Here is a 19,139-nt window from a genome sequence, read left to right as displayed (position 1 = left end):
AAGATCTACATAAAATAATACGTAAATATTCGCATAATAAATTAGTGATTGTCACGTGAAAATTAAAATTTTTAAACCTAACCAAACACACTCATTAATTACTGAATTTATTTGTAGACTAATTTCTCCTCTATTCCAAACCAAATGGCACGTACAAATTAATGTAGCTCCGTTAACGGGAGAAATATAAATGCTCCACTTGACTAATAGTAAGGACTATAATGGTAATTAAAAAAAGACAAAATTATGCTATTCATAATTATAATAATAATAGAGAAGTACTTAACATATCGTGTGTAAATTATTAGTTTCGTTTTTGAATTATTGACAGTCTTGAAAATAATATTTTATTTGACTACTTAAACTTAGCCAAACTTCCAATTTGTCATATGACATAACAAATGATGTCAGAATTATTGTAGGACCACGACTCTCTTAATAAGAAACAGAAAAAGTATTGAAAATATCCCTACACTTGGTGAGAATTTAAGAATATATCAGAGCGTAATTAAATTTAATTAGTTAAGGAAATAAATATTTTTAAAGGTATCCATAATTCAAATATGAAACTAATAATTCGTATCGAGCTTGACATATATCAATACTTCTCTATTAAGTTTAGATTAAAAGTAAGTTAGTCCCTTTTTCTCATTTTGAAATACTCACATACGTGGCAAAAACTTACTCGCGCCGGCCGGGTGTTTATATCAATTCAATATGTGCATGCCATATTTTTAAATTTATTGCTCGTTTTACTTAACTTTAATTAATTAACATGTGTTTTACTTCGTTAAATCACATAATAATAAAAATTATATTGAATTGATATAAATACTAAGCGCGAATACATTTACGCGTATATTTTGGAAAAAAAGGAATTAAAAAATTCAAATTAGCGAATAGCAGGATGGAGCGCTTCGGTAAATCATGATAACTCCGTTAACCGTTCCTAATCCCTTTGGCTTCAAGTCTTCACCATTTTTGCAACTAGTTTTCTCCCTTTCTTCCCACTGTTTCAGATCAACTACTATCTCTCTCACTCATTGGCTTTCACCGGAACTGGAGGATTGCGCGATTTCGTCTTCGGAGTTTGAATATCTGTAAGCGATAATTGGATTTGATTTTGCTTAATTACTCTTTTTTTTTTTTGTTGATTTGTTGTGTGATCACTTTGTTAAACTAGTTTTTTGCATCTGAAAATGGAATTTCAGTTGACGGATGCGATTTATCTGATTCTAAGCTTATAACTACTACCACAGCCCACCAGATTCTGAAATCAGTCGATGCAAAGTGAGTGAGTGTAAGAGAGGAAGATCCGCTTTAGTTTGCTATTACGCCTACTAACATTCTTCTTACAAGTATGTAAGATCACCTACTTTCACCTAATTGAAGGAAGGATCAATTTTTAGGAACTTGATAAAATTAGATGCTTCTCAGTAAGTAAGTAAGCGTTGTCTTTGATGTTTTTTATTTTTTTTGTTGATTCCTTGAGTGATCACTGGTAAATACTGGACTTATATTTAAATTTTGTACCAATGTGATTCATTCGATTCAAAATTTGCCTGCTTTTTTCTGGCTTAAAGCCTTAAAATACTAATGTGAAGTAGTTAATTATGTATATTGACGGTGTGTTAAGTAAAACAATGTTTTGATGTATAAATTTATTTTGCACTCAGATAAGTCAGCAGTGTGAATAATTGATTCTGATTTGGATCTGTTAAGTTGAAGGCATGTTACTATAAGCACCTGATTATGTTTTCCTCAGGCCATCCTTCTTCCTTTTTTTAATTTTTATTTTGTGGTGTTTAGTGTTTTGCTTTTTTGATTAACTTGTTATTCCCTGGAGAAATCATGTGTATTATATTACTATGGATGCAGGTGAAGAATAATGATAAACACACAACTAGTGGAGATTCAACCTTGTGAACTCAAGTTTACATGTAAGTACTTGAAACCTTGCAGTTATTATTTTACAATTTAGTGAGTGAAATTAGAAAGAAAATATGGGGTGGACTTGACATTTTCTGGCAAGTACTTTTGATTTACTTCAAATTGCATTCAGTACCAACCATATTGAAATTAAACATGTGATTATGAAAGCATCACCATCTGCTAAACTAAGAATACATGCTATTTTATCGAATCACTGTACAGTGTTAGATTTGTTATGGACTACTATTCTGAGTGGTACTGATTGGTTTTCATCTAAAGTAAGCTGAGGAAGCCTGTTGTGGTTTTATGTTCTTCTAGCACTACTAAATGTGTGTGTCTCACGTTGCTCGTAATGGTATCCAGTACTGCAAAGGCAATTACTTATGAGGTTATTTAATTTCTTATGCTCTACTGACTACTTGGGTTGATAGATGAAAAAAGTAATTACCGGATTGTAACTACCTTATCTATCATACTATCACTATTTGACATTTTGCCAAATAAGAAATGTTCGGTACAATGCCTTCGTGGTTCAGGAAGAAGACAATTTAACAGAGAGTTAAACTTTTGAGAGAAGCAGATTAGGATTCATCAAAAATTGTTTTCTTCTTTTTGAATTCAGCTTCATAAGCACATATTATCTCGTTTTGTACTTGTCTTGGATTAAAGGATGTCCTTCTAACTTTCATCTTTTGTTTTAGTTGAGGTGAAGAAACAAAGTTCATGTGCAGTTCACATATCTAATATCACAGACCAATATGTAGCTTTCAAGGTATGATAATTTTGTTGACAACCAAGCATTCATATAAACTCTTTCGAGACGAGATGCATGTACAGTTGTTCCTTGTTGAGATTAAGAGAGTTTTTTTTCTTTTTCAGGTCAAGACCACATCACCTAAGAAATACTGTGTCCGGCCTAATATAGGTGTTATCAAACCAAAGTCTACATATGACTTCACAGGTATATATAATTTTCCTTACTGGTTCTGATTCGTTGACAATGATGAAATCGGTTATCCTTGTGTTGCTAAGCATTTCCCTTCAAGTGAGTAGCCATCTATGAGTTTGGTGGCGAACACACTGCTGTAAATATATGTAGCTTCTGTTAGTGCTCCTGCTTACTGAATCTTCTTAGTGATGTAAACGTCAATGTCTGGAGATCAGCAACGTCAATGTCTCATATTGAGCGTGAATTCAAATACTAGTCCTACCAAGCAAAAGTTGTCTTGAACTTTTGCTTTGTGCTGGTTGATTGAGACCCTGTCATAACTACATTTTTCAGTTTCTGATACTGATTTTATCTTGGATGCAGTTACAATGCAAGCTCAGAGGGCAGCTCCATCTGATATGCAATGCAAGGATAAATTTTTGATTCAGTGCACAGTTGTTCCTTTTGGAACTAATGAAGAGGAAATTCCACCCAGCATGGTAAAAATTGCAGTGTGTCATCTAAATATACTATTTTATAGTTTCTAATTTTTTTTTAAATCTTTTTGTGCCAGTTCAACAAAGATAATGGAAAATATATTGACGAGTGCAAATTAAAGGTTGTTCTGGTTAGCCCATCCCAGTCTCCAGTTCTGCAGCCAGCTAATGGAATTTCCAAGCAAGGTGCATCTGTTGAGACTTCGATGCAACAGGAAAAATTTCCAAGTGGTGTTGAAAACCTTCCTCCAGCTCAAACTGTAAGTGGCATTATCATCACTTTTACTAATCTGTGTAGTAGTATCTTCCAGGATTTGGCTATTTAATTATCTGATAAAAACCATATGAGAATGTCAACTAGTGAATTACGATTGGTCACGATTTTACCCTGCATATTTCCATACCTTTAGGTCAGTTATAAACTTTGATGACATTAAATTTTTTGGGGGATGGTCATTGCTTATTGTCAGCAAGAGAAAAACATATTTTCTTGACACATTTCCTTTTCTGAAACTGTGATAATTCAGTTGTAGAAGTTTTTTCCCAAATGCAGGTGGTTAAGAACAACAAGGATATTAAATTTGAGGAAGAAACAGAGGAACCAAGATTGGTTAACATTGCAGATGTCAAAGATCTGAACTTAACAAAAAATACCAAGTCCAGTATTGGTGAGATTGATGAAACAATATGTCAGGTATGTGTAAAAGGCGTTTATATAATGAAATTTTTTTGGACTGTGAATTTATTAGACAATTGCTTCTCAATGCAGGTGGTTGAGAACAACAAGGGTGCAGATTTTGACGCAGAAGAAGAGGAGCCAAGATTGGCTAAGACTGCGGAAGACATCCAGTTGAATTTGCCTAAGAACAGGGAGTCTAATGCCAATGAGGTTGAGGTTGTTAAATCAAGACATCTGAACATGGAGACAAAATTGTCACTATCCAAAGATGTTGAGGAGCTAAAGTCTAAGATAAATTCATTGGGTTCTCAGCTAATTGAGGTTAGCCTTCTTGTAATAGATTCTTGGTACTCCACAATTTGAGTATATGTTCTTATGCACTATCACGACATCCCTCTATATCCTGCAAACCAGGATAGTGAACCCGTATTGGTTTTAGTCAGTCATCAACTGTTAAAGCCTACAGATATTTGTTTCTCTCCTCCTCCCCCACCAAACCCCAACCAACTCAACACACCCTTGGCGCTCAAACAAAGAGTTTGGAACTTGATGAAAATTTCCTTGCAGGCTGAATGCATAATTGCAAAGTTAAAAGAACAGAAGCGAAGTACCATCAAAGACATGGAAATTTTGAAGCAAGAACTGGTTAGTCGCTAAAGCTCTCTATGCCTCTCTCTTGTCTTTGTATGCTTTGTGGTATATCTTGTGCTTTTCTCTAAGAATCTTCCAGGTTGTAGGAGTAACTACTCCTATCAGTTTGATTTCCTTTCTGTTTAAAGGGTGTTACCAGGTTAATGAGGAGTTTATTTGTTGTTGATTTTCCTACTGCTAACTGACAAGAATTGGGAACTGAACCTTTTCACCTCCTAAAACTCAAACTTTTAAATTAATTTTTGATTGATAAGTTTAATAAGACCCCACTTTACCAGTTTCCAGAAAAGTTCAATTAGGACCATTTATGTGGATGAAGAAGTTCGATGAAGCAGTTAGGATGCTCATCTTACGTACATATAAACAAAGAATTGAATGATCCTGCCAGAGTTGCTTTAGAATCTGAAGCAATGTCGCTTTTGCGCTTCAGGCAGAAATACAACTTCTTATGTGTTTTATCTCAATTTTATGCTAATTAAGTCTGTGTTGATGTTGTTTATTCAGAAAATATGTATGCTCCTTTATATGACAATGGAGTAGAGTCCTGCTAGATATTGTTTTCTTTCGAATCCCAATCAGTTATCCTTCTCAAGCCTAATCAGAGAAGAATTTTGCCACAAGTTCTTCATTTTATGCTTTGCTTTCTGAGTTGAGGTGTAATTAATGTCCTCCGAAAGAGCAGCATTTTCCAATCTTTTTCAATGAACAACTTTAAAAAAAACTGATTCATTGACCATAAATCAATTTCCTCCCAATGAAACTATATGGATCATTGGCTATTCTGCCACCATGAAACTCAATGCTGCAACATGTCTCGGAAAATCACCTGCTCAGTTAATAACAATAATGATTGAAAGTTCTCGAGAAACGTTACATTGAGTTGTAAAGTGACTTCATGATGAATTGATGTCCCCATCGAAACCAAGGAATCTTTTCCTTTGCTGGTTCTTAATAAGAAGCTAGAAAGTACTTCAACTAATTCTTCTGCATATGAATGTGGGATCAGATTGTGACCCTCAAGGCTGTGTCTAACTTTTAAAACTTGCATTTGTCATTTCTTACAGGCATTGTTAAAGACAAAGGGTGTTGGAAAAAGAGTTCAAGTTGGATTTCCCCCGTTATTTCTTTGCATGGTCGCATTGATTTGTCTCACCATTGGATATCTTGTACGTGCTTAACAAGGATTTTGCTGGCTTTGGTATATTTGTAACTGTTTAGGAACTTACAATGTCTTCAGCATGTTGACAATTGCATCTTTTTTTCTTTTAATAGATGTCAACCTAACGAGCCTTTTTTCAAAATGAGTATGTAAAAGTGGAGTTCATGAGGAAAAAAAATAATATTTCAGTTATGTAATAGTTATGTTTCATTTTTTTTTTCTTTTTTCACAACTGACAACAATATAATTATGAATGTTGAGATTTGAACTACTGCAGTGATGTGTAATTCGAACTGTGGCGTCTAGTCATCTTCTGGATACGTCTCCAGCTGACATGAATGTTGAGCTGGGCATTAATTTTTATTTTCATCTTCAATTCCATAAAATTGAAGATAAGTATGCTTGAGCTATCATAAAAATATGGACTAAAGCATTACTATAACAGTATGGAGGAACAAATGAAGAGATTGACGCTATAAGTGACGGTGAGAAGTAATTCAAGGTTAATAACTTAAAAGAACTTGTCAATCTAAGATGAGACAAAGATTTTGCAATTCATTGCTTATCTAGTTATGTTGAAAGAGTTCAAAAGATATGACAAAACTACCTAATTAGATATACATAAATACCATATTTATCAATTTAACTTACACTATTAAATATGGAAAAATGATAAGTACCCCCTAGAGTATGATCGCAATCTCAGAGACACACCTTAACTAAGGTCCTATTACTTCATGATTATTTTTTTTTTTGTAATTTTGTGCACCTTTTTGGCTTACGTGGCATCCAAATATCTTCCACGCGCTTCAATTGTGTGGAGTCTCTAAGCGTGCCATGTAAGACAAAAAATGCACAAAATTACAAAAAAAAAAAGTTCATGGGGATAATAGGACCTTAGTTTAGTTAAAGCGTGTCTCTTAATTTTCAGTCATAGTTTAGAGGCTACTTATGCTTTTTCGCATTAAATAGCTATCAATTATTTATTAGTATCTGACTATGTAATAATTTTGAATTAGATTTGAAGTAAGATTATGACTCCTCAATTAGCTTAAAAATTAGAGCTTTTAATTATCTATCCACTTAATTCTCTCCGTCATTTATGTTTCACTCCAAACCAACTCACTAAAAATTTTCTCCATATTTCTTCATCCCCATTTTCTCTCCTACTTCGCCCTTACATGATCTTCTTTTGTTAAATATTTTTATTACTATATTTCAACTTTGTGCAAACTCTTGGTATTGGTACAACAAATTATACTGACGTTTTCTTAAAATATATCATTATGTAGAGTCCGAAACTCAAAGGGCACAAAATATTAACAAAAATTCTAAAACGGTATATAAAATTTATGTATATAACTTATAAGAAAATATACATTATTTTAAAAAAATTAAAAATAAGTAAAGTAATAAATATATTTTCTTTCTAAAAAAAGATATTATATTGAATTTAAATTTAAATAATATTTGAATTCAAATAATCAATTTTTTTAAATAAAAAATTAAAGGAGAAAAATTATTTAATTTTTTTTTAATTTTAGAAAGAAAATATATTTATTACTTTACTTATTTTTAATTTTTTTAAAATAATGTATATTTTCTTATAAGTTATATACATAAATTTTAAAAAATATTATAATTTTTTTATATATATAAAATCGCTGTTTTAACATTTTTAAATTTTTTTTTATTTAAAAAATTGCTTATTGCAGCGATTTAATAAAAAAAAAATTTTTTAAAAAAAACGCTGCCAGTGCAGCGATTTATAAAAAAAAAAATTTGATATAAATCGCTGCCAGAGCAGTGATTTACAAAAAAAAAAAATTTTTTTTTTTATAAATCGCTGCACTGGCAGCGATTTATATCAAAATTTTTTTTTTTTTTTATAAATCGCTGCTAAGGCAGCGATTTATATTAGAAATATTTTTTTTTTTTTATAAATCGCTGCACTGGCAGCGATTTTTAAAAAAAAAAATTCTTTATAAATCGCTGCCAGTGCAGCGATATACCTTATTTTAAAAAAAAAGAAAGAAAATTAAAAAATAATATCAAATCGCTGCTGAGGCAGCGATTTGTAAGAAGAAAAATTTTGAAATCGCTGCTTAGGCAGCGATTTTTTTTTTACAAAATCGCTACTGAGCAGCGATTTTACTTTTTCAAGTAAAGTAAATCGCTGCACCGGCAGCAATTTTACCGTTTTGATTAATATAAAATTTTATATACCGTTTTGGAATTTTTGTTAATATTTTGTACCCTTTGAGTTTCGGACTCTCATTATGTACAATGTATACCTAATGAGAAACTTCATTATAAACGGTTGAAATTGCTCTAATATGTTCTCATGTTTATCCGAATACTTCACTCATCATTTATTTAAAATCCAGAAAATGGCTGTCATGATGACTTATTTTCTGAATCTACAACTGTATAGCACTGACAATATATCATACACAATCAAAGACAGTTTATACAACAAAAACTTAATATATAGTTATAAAATGAAGTTCAACATTTTTATTAAATAAGCATAGTGTTGCTATTTAAGATATCTATTAATCATCTGATTTTGAATTCATAATAACTAACCTATTACAGCATTCAAGAAGACTATAATTTTTTCTTGAATTCCTGCATGTGATCATATTGCAACATCTTCTATTGCATCATTAGTTTCAGTCATTGAATTATAATAATTGTACGAATCTATTTTTTTTAGTGACAAGAAAAACCTGCAGCCGCTATCCTTTGGATGCGCACAGGGTAAAACCCCCACTCCTATGCAATAGCTCGCAAACTACCTAGGACAGGTAATCCGCACTAGACATACTTGGTGCGATGAGCTCGACCCAAAAGGCAAACGCTTGCTTTCGCTGGCCAGGAATTTCGAACTTGGGACGTCCAACACGAAAGTCTCAAGCCCAAATCATTAGGCCATCCCGAAGGATAATCTAAAATTCAGCATCAGATGCGCGCAACAATGAAATTAAGTGCTAAGTGGGGTGATATAAGGAAGGGATATAATTAAAGAAAAAACTCATCCACGAGATTTAATAAGTTATCAAGAAATTTCTAAAAGAGTTGACAAGGAATGTGTATCTAAGCAACTTTACTGAGCAATGAGAATGTTACAACCAGGTGAATTCTACATATAATGAACCAAACTCTAACCTGTAGAAGGATTTTACAAGATAATTTATGCAGCTATGCCCATATGCCTTAGCAGAATATACACCTATTTGGTGTTCTGATCAATTACTAACCAAAAAAAGAAAACCAAGGAATTCAGACAGAAATTGTCAGCAATGACCAAAAGCCAGCACTCAGCTGAAAAATGATTATACCTATAAACTAGAAAACCCCCTTTTTAACCACATAGCAACACCCAAAAGCTATTAACAGTAAACAAAACCTCAAACCGAAAAACTGCCATCTTCCCTCCCCCTCTCCCAAGACAGAAATGATTTTCTGTAATCTGCATATCCAGCAATGCAATTAATGACCACTTGGTTCCGTTGGTGATCCTGGAACGAAAGGTACAAAACCTCGTCCACCGAAAACGGGACGCATGAATGCGTTGTCAAATTTTCTCCAGTAACGATGCACAGTGTGAGATGGTGTTGATAGGAGCATACGCAAACTGTGGGGACGGGGTACATTTGGGCCCAGATCAGCTTCTGAGTCTTGTGTACTTTCAAGAAGTGGCACAATGAAGGATTTTGGGGTCGTCGGTTCAGAAGAGATCATTCTGGTCAAGTGTTTTGGTGAGGGTTGCAATAATCTGATTAAAGGTTTTGTCATCAACCCGAATACCTGTGAAGGACAAAAACAGAAGGGCTCAACTAAATGGCTTTGGTTCCAAGGATTTTTGCTACATGCATAACCAATTAAACACATGAATTTTCGAAAGTTGTTTCTAATCTTTCACGAGTTGAGAAATATCAGACAAGTGCTAGAGGAATATTGTTGCTAGCCTGCCAGGTTTAAAACTTTGTTTGAAAGCATTTTATTGAAGTTTCCAGAAGAAAAAATTTGAGATGGTCAATCCTTGGGCATAAAGGAGCACATTTTTGGTGTATGTTTCTCTACTTAATGTATGTTTATTAAATGTATACCAAAAGTTAAGATATCTTACCCCTGTGCTGAAAAGGACAACAGTGATAGTACTTGTGATCATTATGGCGTTGGCACGTAACTGAGTATGGCCTCCCCTGGTAAACTGCAAGCATGAAATTAAGGAATCAGTCAAAAAAAAATTCTAAAAAACTATATGCAACGTGCAAAAATAATCCATGAAATTTGATACCAGAGTTATACCAGATACTAGTATTTTACCTGATTATAAGCAAGAGCCACTGAAACAGCACCTCGCATAAGTCCAGCCCACCAAATTATAATCTGCAATATCAGCAAAGGGATATAACGAGAGGCCATATGATTTGAAGGACTTTACAGTAACTAACAGGTTATTAGCACATACTTGCTGGTTAAAGCTAATCCTCTCCTCCGGAGATTTCTTCATCAAGTTGGACAAAAATGACAGGGGGAAAACAAATGCTGCCCTTCCAACCAAAACAAGACCCAACAGAATGGAGCTAACCTGAACTGATAATTGTGGGCTGCAAATAGAGTTGAAACAAAAAACCATCAATCATGCGAGTCTTTTTCCACTTACATATAATCAAAATAGTAAATGATCAACTTCAATGATATCGAAATTCACCTGTCGCTTACAAATCTCCACTTCTCAATGTCCAAAGCATCCATACCAACATAAAGGAATATGAATATTTCAGCAATAAATGATAATGTAGCAAAAGCGTGCCTGAGAAACAGATGAAGATGATATGTCAGTATTAAACCATCTTATGGGCAGAGATAGGAGCAATTGAACACACTCCATCAATAGTGTTCCAAAAGTTGTACAAACATACTTGGTGGTGACTCTTGAGCTCTCAGTCACATTATGCCAGGTGTAGTGAGACATCACGATCCCAGAGAAAAACACAGTGAGGATTGCACTTAAATAGAATAACTGCAATCGACATAGTTTCAAACTTTCAGCGTAATAACTTTATAGAAAGATAAATATTTCCAAGAAAGGAAGTGATTAATTTTCATTTTGAAAGGAAAAAATGTTAGCCAGCTACTTAATCGAGAAACTTACTTCAGCAAGCATGTATGATAGGTAAGCCATAAGTATCACTATAGCAACCTCACGGTCAGTGGAGTGCCTGGAGATCATCATGAAGTAAGTAATCAAAATCCTTTATGAAGAGACATCTTTCTTATCTATCATGTAAGCTTAAAATAGTGCAATCCAAGAGAACAAAATTTCTAAGAAGACACCGGCTTTCATTTTCTTGACTAGTCTTTTGCACAAAAACCAATTTACCAGCTTCAGGACTAATATATATATCCAAATATTTGCCTGTTGCAACTAACCTAAGAAGAGCATTCAAAAGGACGTTTATTTGTAAAAGTAAATATATACGAACCTCCCAAAGTAGAGTTTTTTAATTATATAGGCGCTCAGTAGACCAGCCTGCACCAGGGAAATATTAAATGTCAGTCTTGTGTCACAGGTGCAACGCGCACACACACACACACAAAAAAGCAAATAAGGACACAAAAGCATGTGTGGAGAGAGAGAGACTCACAACAACCCCTAAGATGGTGCTCGACGCAAACAAGTACAGAAAATTTCCAACTAATTCCAGAGCTTTGCTTGTGTTGATATGAGATAAGTCAAAGTTCTGGACAGCATTGAACAGAACTACAGATGTGGCATCATTCACAACACCTTCCCCAAAAACTAGACTGTATAGTAATGGTGTTTCATCCTGACTAAGCACCTACATTTTTCCAAATAGAATATGCCTGATCAGTAAGAGAGCAGCTAGTCTGACCAGCCTAAAATGCTACATCTTTGTAGATTTTTTATTAAATAAGTACGACTTATACTGACTTGTAAGGTGCAAACAGAATCTGTTGCAGAGAAGATTGCTCCAATAGCTGGAAAAGAATAGAGATAGATGAGAAACATGCAGAGAAGTTATCAATCACAGTTTTCAAAATAAATGACACAGAGGAAACAGCAAGAAGTACCAAGGTAATCTCCAATTTCAAGGTTCCCAATATTCCATTTCTTGAAAATGCTAGTAGCACCTGATCATGAAAATAGACATTATTACTAATGGGTGAATCATGAGTGAAATGCTATGAAACTTCCTATACGGGGAAACAAAAACAAAAAGGATAGAAATACACACCGAATGATATGATAATGAATGATATCAAGGTGCCAACTGCCCCAAAAAGCATGATAGTGCTGAAATTGCGGAAAAATGATTTCTTTTTCACCTGGAACCTGAGGAACATGACAAGATGGATAAAAATTAACTCATTGCAATCCTTTTGAACAATTCAAACCCTAGTCAAATCAAACAAATATCACATGCTACCGAGTAGCTTGCCTTGTTAAAAGTCATGAGTTCACAAGGTCACGAGAACTTCAACATTGTAAAAGGAAAGAGCATTAGTGTTTGGTATGACTAGAAATACTATTTTCGTAGTATGGTTGGCAGAGGGAAATATTTCACCATAGAAGCTATATATAGTATACATTAATAATATCATATTGGGGGTGTTCTGATGAAACTTTTGAGTAAAGGGCTAACCAACTTAAGACTAGCGATATATCTGTTTTTGTCTAAACATCAATTAACAGATTCTAAGTTGTTACTTTGAACAATACTTTCTTTAATGAATTGAGAAATATGACCATCTGCGGCATTAAAAAATCGGGATAATGGACTCACCCCTCTTCCCTTCTCCACTTATATACCATGCTTAGTTTGCATTGCACAAAGCTTAAGAACAAGATTGACCAAAAAAATATCTTCCCTTCAGAAAATCAAGGTCTAAGCTTTCTAGATAACGCATCAGTTACTTGCAAGCAGTCATTGGGTAGTTTCAGCAATCTAGAATGCTACAGAAACATTATAGACTAAACATTTTGTTCTGCGGAAAGATAAATACACATTTAAAATGCAAAACTTACCCAGCATTAAAAATGATAGGCGGAAGAAGGTAAATGAAGAAAAGATCTTCGCTGAAGACTAAAATATGTGAGTTCTTCCCTCCACTTATTAGTAGAATGACAACTCCAGTGCAAAGACCCTATCATCAAAAAGGCCAAAAACCACAACCACATACAAAAAAAAATTAGTTCATCGTGTATCACAAAAAGCACAAAATAGTAATAGTATCAACCAAACGAACTCACGATAACAAGGGCAGTAATGGACTCATTCATCCATCTATTTTCCTCGAGCAGATGACCGATAATAATACACGCGCAGATTAATGCAACAAACAAGTTAATCGACACAACAGATTGATGATCAGAAGTTGATAATCTGTTCAAACTTGCCACCAGCGTCCCAAAGTCAAACACCATTTTTTCAAACAAGTTTCCTCTTTGGAAACCTTAATTCCAATTCAAATAAACTCCTACAACCACAAACCAATAACACACAATTCTCAGATCATAAACTTCTCAAATAAAATCCACACACATATATAAGCGTATAAATGCAGCTACAGCACTTGTAAAATACTCAAAATCCAGAATCATAACTAGCCATATAAATTAAACTCGCAGATATTCTTTCTTTCATTTCATTCAATTAGCTTGTATATCACAGCAAACCTATATCATAAATAAATAAATTGAATGAAGTTATCGGAAACTTTACCAATATTCCGATCAAAATTGCCAGTCAAATTGAGTTTACAACACCGGAAATTCAATCAGATCTCAAGATTTTTAGCAAAATAACTCAAACTACTGGCAGATTGTAACTCGAAACTGAACACAAATCATCAAAACTTGAACAAAAGCAGAATTCAGTAAGAAATTATTGAACATCAAAAATTGAGAATCAAAGTGAGAGGAAAGTTCTAGAGAAATGATTGATTAAAGACAAATGAAATTAAAGGGCTAATTTATAGTTTGTGTGGAAATTGGAATGCTGATCTTTGTATACTAATCAGCGCCGTTCATTTCATCAAATAGGATCCTACCTGTCTATATTTTTTACCGTTTGTCTCTATTTGGTCACTTAATCTGAGCTTTTAATCAACATAGTAATTTTTTAATTATTTTTCTATTAAGGTAAGTAGTATTTATGGTATTTCTTATGTTTCAATTTATTTGATATAAAATATAAAAAATTTAAATAAATATATAGTTAATATACCATAATATTCTATAATTTTATGATTTGTAATATGGGAAGTTATAATTAAATAGATGAAAATAAAAAAAAGGTAATAAATTGAGTGAGTGATTTCTCATTTTGGTCACAAAATCTAAAGAATTAATTAATGATTTTAATTTCTAATGAATAGTTTTGGATTTTTTTTTCTTTACTTCATCTCACTATTAGTTGTCATGATATACTTTTTGAAAATTATTTTGATTAATTTTTAAAATTAATTTTATTTAAATAAAAAAATTAAATATTTAAAATTTATACGAAAAGTACTGCAAATTGCAATTTTTTTGCATATCAATATAATAAAAAATTACATTATAAAATGTTAGTTAAAATTTTATCGTTTGACTCTATACCTATTACACAAAATCAGAATAATTAAAAGTGGACGGATTAGAAGTAATTAAAAAAGAAGAGTTTGTTCAAAGACAGTTGAGTTGGTAATTAGTACTAAGAACTACTTAATTAATTATATAGTAAGTAAAAAACAATACAAAAATAATTAGAGTTACTAAAATAAAGGGAAAACGGCTATTATTTAAATGGGAAAGAAGAAGAAGAGGGTGAATGGGACCCACCATTGCGATGATTGTGTCTTTTGGAATCTTAGGCTATGGTTATTAATGCAACTTTTCACCTTTACCCGTTTCTTCTTTTTGTTTTATTTACTAACATACCTAGAAATATTGAAAAAACACATTTAAATTCTGACGTAAATTATTAATTTTATTTTTAATTTATTTATAGTTTTAAAAATAATTTGATAAACAAACTTAAATACACAATCAAACTTTTAATACGAGAGAAATATATCTTAAATTTTCCCTAAATTTAGATCTCGACTTTTCATTAAAAACTATATACTTTTACAAGAGTTTGAGAGTTGAGATTACTTGTTATGTCACGTGAATTTAATTAAAGAAGTAGAAATGTATTTATTTAGGTTGTCAATAGTTTAAAGATGAAATTAGTAAGTCGCATCAAAATTATTTCCTTCGTTCCATATTAGTTGATCACTTTCTGTTTTATATATTATTAAGAATCATAAATAAAAAAATAATTTATTAATTCACCTCTTAGAAAACATTTAAGAAATTCTACATATAAACATGAACACTTTCAAAAAGAATTAATTGCTAGGATAATATAAATAAAAATAATCTCTTCTTAATTCAATAAGATGATCAACTAATATAAGACAATTACTTTTAGTAAGATGGTCAGCTAATACGATATAACTATTTTTAGTAAAATGATCAACTATTATAACACACAAAGGAAAAGTAATTATTAATCTTTGTTGATGCATAATTTAAATATATTTAATTTTGATCTGGATTAATTAATGTGTATGATATGTAATTGAAACTACGGCATTATCGTCGATAAAAGGATTCCATATTTATTTATTTGTATCAATACAAACAACTATCTTTCAATAATTGTACTTATAAATAAAAAATGTGCTTCATAAAAATAGTCATACATGAACATGTTCACATGTTTGCTATCCAAACAATATCACATAGGCCACAGGGTTGTACAATAAGAAGACAAGTTAGAATTGAGTTATCAAAATACTTTACTTGTATCACTAGAATCAAACAATATGATTTTTGGTCAATATTTAAAAGTGATACTCTCATCATATTAATATAAAAGAATTTACAATTTATAATATTTTAAGTATATTATCTTATATATTTAATTTTTAATTTTAAAATATTATATTTATTTAATTTATTTTAAATATATTTAAAATTTGATTTGTTGTAACAATCACAAATTTTAGGCGGTAGTTCTAGACCTATACGCCTGTACTATTTGAGAGTGTATTCTGAAGATATATATGGATAAAATATAGTGTTTACACCAATCCAATACATTTTTAAATGTATAGTTCTTTTTATGTAACCTTAATTAATTAACTACGTCATGAAATCACATAATAATGAAAATTGAGTTTGGTGTAAATACGCGGTGCGCGTATGTTTTTTTCGATATATAGGTGTCCACGTGGACATTATAAATATTGAATATTATGAATAGTTATTTATCCAGTTGGACCCTTATATATCTTTCAAAAACACTATAGGATAATAGGTGTTGCCTAAAATTTGAGATTGTTAATCAAATTAAGATATTTTTCTCTAAAAATTAATCAAATTAACTTACGAAAAGTAAATATATCTATATATAAGCAGAATCTCTTCTCTCATTTCACATGATAATCAGATCGACATGAGATTGGATATATTATAACAGGACCACGACATTCTTTTGTAGATATTTATTGTTTTATCAATTAAAAGGTTTATTATATGGTTTTAAAATTTTTGCTAATTTAATGCAAAAGTACAAAATATTGTCCACATTGCCAGTTGTCCAGACAGATGGGTGTTGATGCATCTTCCTATTTTTTGTTTGGTAGCAACAATTTAATTTTTTAATGTGTCACCCATCACAAGAAATAATACTTTTTACTCACATAAAACCTTAAACTGTTAAAACTCTTTTTTGCAGACCAGTCAATTTTTATTCTACTTTAAATCTGGGGTTAGAATGTTCTAATCCCCACTTAAATATGGATTTCGTAGTTTTAATTTATATAATGTTATTTCATTTATCATCAAGTTAAACAAAAAAAAAAGAAATATTTTTTGAAATTTTAGAAAAGTTTGTATAATTATAAGTTTTCTAGAATAAAATGTAGCTTTAAAATTATTTACTTTTAAAGCAGATTAAAAAGGAAAATATGTCACGAAAAATGAAAAAAATTAGTAGTAAGTACAATTACTATTATTTAGTAGAAAAATTAGCGAAGAATCCAAAAACGAGGCAAATATTTTACTAGGAAAAAGAACACGTTAAAAACTCAGGCAATTTTTTTTACTATTATAAAATTATAGGTTCAAATTAAATTTTATTAAGATTTTTAGTGAATTTAATTATATAAGTTTATACTCAAGTGTCAAAAATATTAGTTTGGATGAATCAATTATGAGACTACTAAGGGCTTGTTTGGTAACCTCAATATACTTATTAAGTTGTGTAACTATCCGCTTATCCACACAAGTAATGGTGAACATACGAAAGCTTTGGAATATTATTTTTGAGACAGTTATGAATTTCATTCAGTTTCCTTTACTTGATCGAACAGCCCCAAATTCAGTTATTTCAATTTGAATCAGAGCTCTGGATTTTTGTTCATCCTTTGCCGTAATAATATCTTGAGATTTGCAGCGATAACTCGGTATATCTATTATATGACCATTAACTAAATTATGTCGATGGTTAACTAATTGACGGGCTGAGGGAATAGTGATAGAAATGGAATCATTTTTCTTTTTATATTTTATACAAAATCCTATAACTTCATTAATAAGTCTAAGTAGCAGAAGTAGGTTTCTATGGATGTTTTATCAATTTCTTTCCATTTGTTATGATTTTAATCGTTTTGACGACCCTATCTTATCCTATCTTAATTACCACAATTTCCCTATTCGACAAATGTTGTATTTGTATACAATAATCCTTTATCTTTATTTTATTTTAAATTATTGGATTTAGACATTACTTCCGTGCTTTTTTTAATCCTTTCAAAATGGCAGACATAAGGAAGCGGAGGATAAATACGGGGAAGAAAATTTTTTAGGAGGGATTATCCGAGAACAATTAGCCGATCCAGATTTATGAATTATTATAGAGAATTGTTGATAGAACGGGAAGGGAATCATATTAAGTAAATATGAAGTAGGAATTCATTCTATAGGTATTTGGGCTAGAGTTGACAAACAAAAAAACCCAGCAATATACTTTATTAGTATCGCATAGAAATCTAAATGGGGCGTGGCCTTCAAGTAATTGATGATACAATATAATACTATCATCAAATGATATAGCGCAGTTGATGAGACTGCTCCTCCCTTGATTAGAGGTTCTTAATTCAAACTTAGAATATAAAAAAATTCTTGATAAAGAACGCTTCCCCCGAATAAAATTACACACAATACAAATTTAAAATAATCGAATTTTAATATAAATATCGAATATCAAAATGCGATATAATACTATGCGTGTAATGTAATTAACATCACCGATTCATATCTAGTGACTGTAATTGTTGCCCTGAATTACACTCGATCCATATTGCTCAAAGTAATTAATTACTAGCCAGCCAAATAAACAAATCTAAATAGAATTTCATTCAATTACTCTTACCATATATTTTTCTCTTATCATATATCTTTGAATTTCTTAAGTCATAAAATACTTTATTTCATCATATATTTTAGGTCTTCTTAATTATTAATTCTCTTAATACTTTTTATCATGTAATATTTTATAGTACCTTAATTTGAAACATTATAAACATAATTTATTATTAATTTAAGAAATGATAATTTTATCTATTATATAGTATTTTAGTTAAGGAAAAAGAATTCAATCAATATTTATAAGATCTTCATGCTTTTAATATAACTAACTTAGCATACATATTTTGCACACGTGTCTCGCTCAATCAATAAAGTTATACTCTGATACCAGTTGTTGTGACGAAAAGATGAAACTGAAAATCTAACAATAAAGAACACCAAGTTTACGTGGAAAAACCCTTCAAACCGAAGGTAAACACCACGGGATTGACAAGATCCGAATTGCTTCACTATAACAATAAGAGGGTTACAAATATTCTTCTAATGGCTACACAACAAGTGCCAAAAGAGAACAAACAATAGCTACACCAACAAAAGATAAATAGAAAGAAACACCACCCAAATCCAGCTTCTGTTCGGGACCTAAAACAGGATCTTTCTGACCTCCGAATCCGATCTCCACCGTCCAAATCAGCCACCAAGATGTTAGGAACACTCAGTCCAAATTTCAGCCCGATCCAACGGTTAGTTAATCGGGAAAAACGATCTGAACGTTGCTGGTCGGAGAAAAGACTGCAACAAAAGAATCCTTTTCTTTCTCTCTTTTTCTCTTGTTGAAAGCTCTCTCAAAAACC

General features: G+C 31.6%; 2 protein-coding genes across 5 annotated transcripts; one reads left to right on the top strand and one right to left on the bottom strand.

Annotated features, from left to right (window-relative positions):
* The first annotated feature begins 897 nt into the window (after positions 1 to 897).
* On the top strand, positions 898 to 6,114 carry LOC107008377 (vesicle-associated protein 2-2-like). 4 transcript variants are annotated; one of them, XM_027914022.1, is made up of 11 exons: positions 898 to 1,100; positions 1,677 to 1,728; positions 1,879 to 1,940; positions 2,634 to 2,704; positions 2,812 to 2,893; positions 3,245 to 3,360; positions 3,435 to 3,617; positions 3,911 to 4,051; positions 4,127 to 4,357; positions 4,604 to 4,681; positions 5,752 to 6,114. In XM_027914022.1, exons 3-11 carry the CDS (start codon positions 1,889 to 1,891, stop codon positions 5,863 to 5,865), a joined length of 1,068 nt encoding a protein of 355 aa, XP_027769823.1. In that variant the 5' UTR covers positions 898 to 1,100; positions 1,677 to 1,728; positions 1,879 to 1,888; the 3' UTR covers positions 5,866 to 6,114. The 4 variants fall into 4 exon arrangements, with proteins under 4 accessions (XP_027769823.1, XP_015062885.1, XP_015062876.1 ...); XM_015207399.2 differs by lacking the exon at positions 1,677 to 1,728 and adding an exon at positions 1,212 to 1,290; XM_015207390.2 differs by lacking the exon at positions 1,677 to 1,728 and having other exon boundaries at positions 899 to 1,100.
* A 2,824-nt stretch (positions 6,115 to 8,938) lies between these two features.
* Positions 8,939 to 13,840, bottom strand: LOC107008369 (sodium/hydrogen exchanger 2-like). Its single transcript, XM_015207376.2, has 15 exons — positions 13,607 to 13,840; positions 13,135 to 13,361; positions 12,910 to 13,028; positions 12,119 to 12,216; positions 11,955 to 12,014; positions 11,815 to 11,861; positions 11,507 to 11,701; positions 11,345 to 11,391; positions 11,014 to 11,080; positions 10,781 to 10,881; positions 10,570 to 10,671; positions 10,327 to 10,465; positions 10,182 to 10,244; positions 9,982 to 10,065; positions 8,939 to 9,659 (listed from the first exon to the last, which is right to left on the bottom strand). The coding sequence occupies exons 2-15, from the start codon at positions 13,306 to 13,308 to the stop codon at positions 9,342 to 9,344; spliced, it is 1,614 nt and encodes a 537-aa protein (XP_015062862.1). The 5' UTR covers positions 13,309 to 13,361; positions 13,607 to 13,840; the 3' UTR covers positions 8,939 to 9,341.
* Positions 13,841 to 19,139: the final 5,299 nt, after the last annotated feature.

The sequence above is a fragment of the Solanum pennellii genome, chromosome 1 (assembly GCF_001406875.1).
Source record: "Solanum pennellii chromosome 1, SPENNV200".
Taxonomy (NCBI): Eukaryota; Viridiplantae; Streptophyta; class Magnoliopsida; order Solanales; family Solanaceae; genus Solanum; species Solanum pennellii.
Note: the sequence above shows the minus strand (reverse complement) of the source record. Positions and strands in the feature narration are given on the sequence as shown.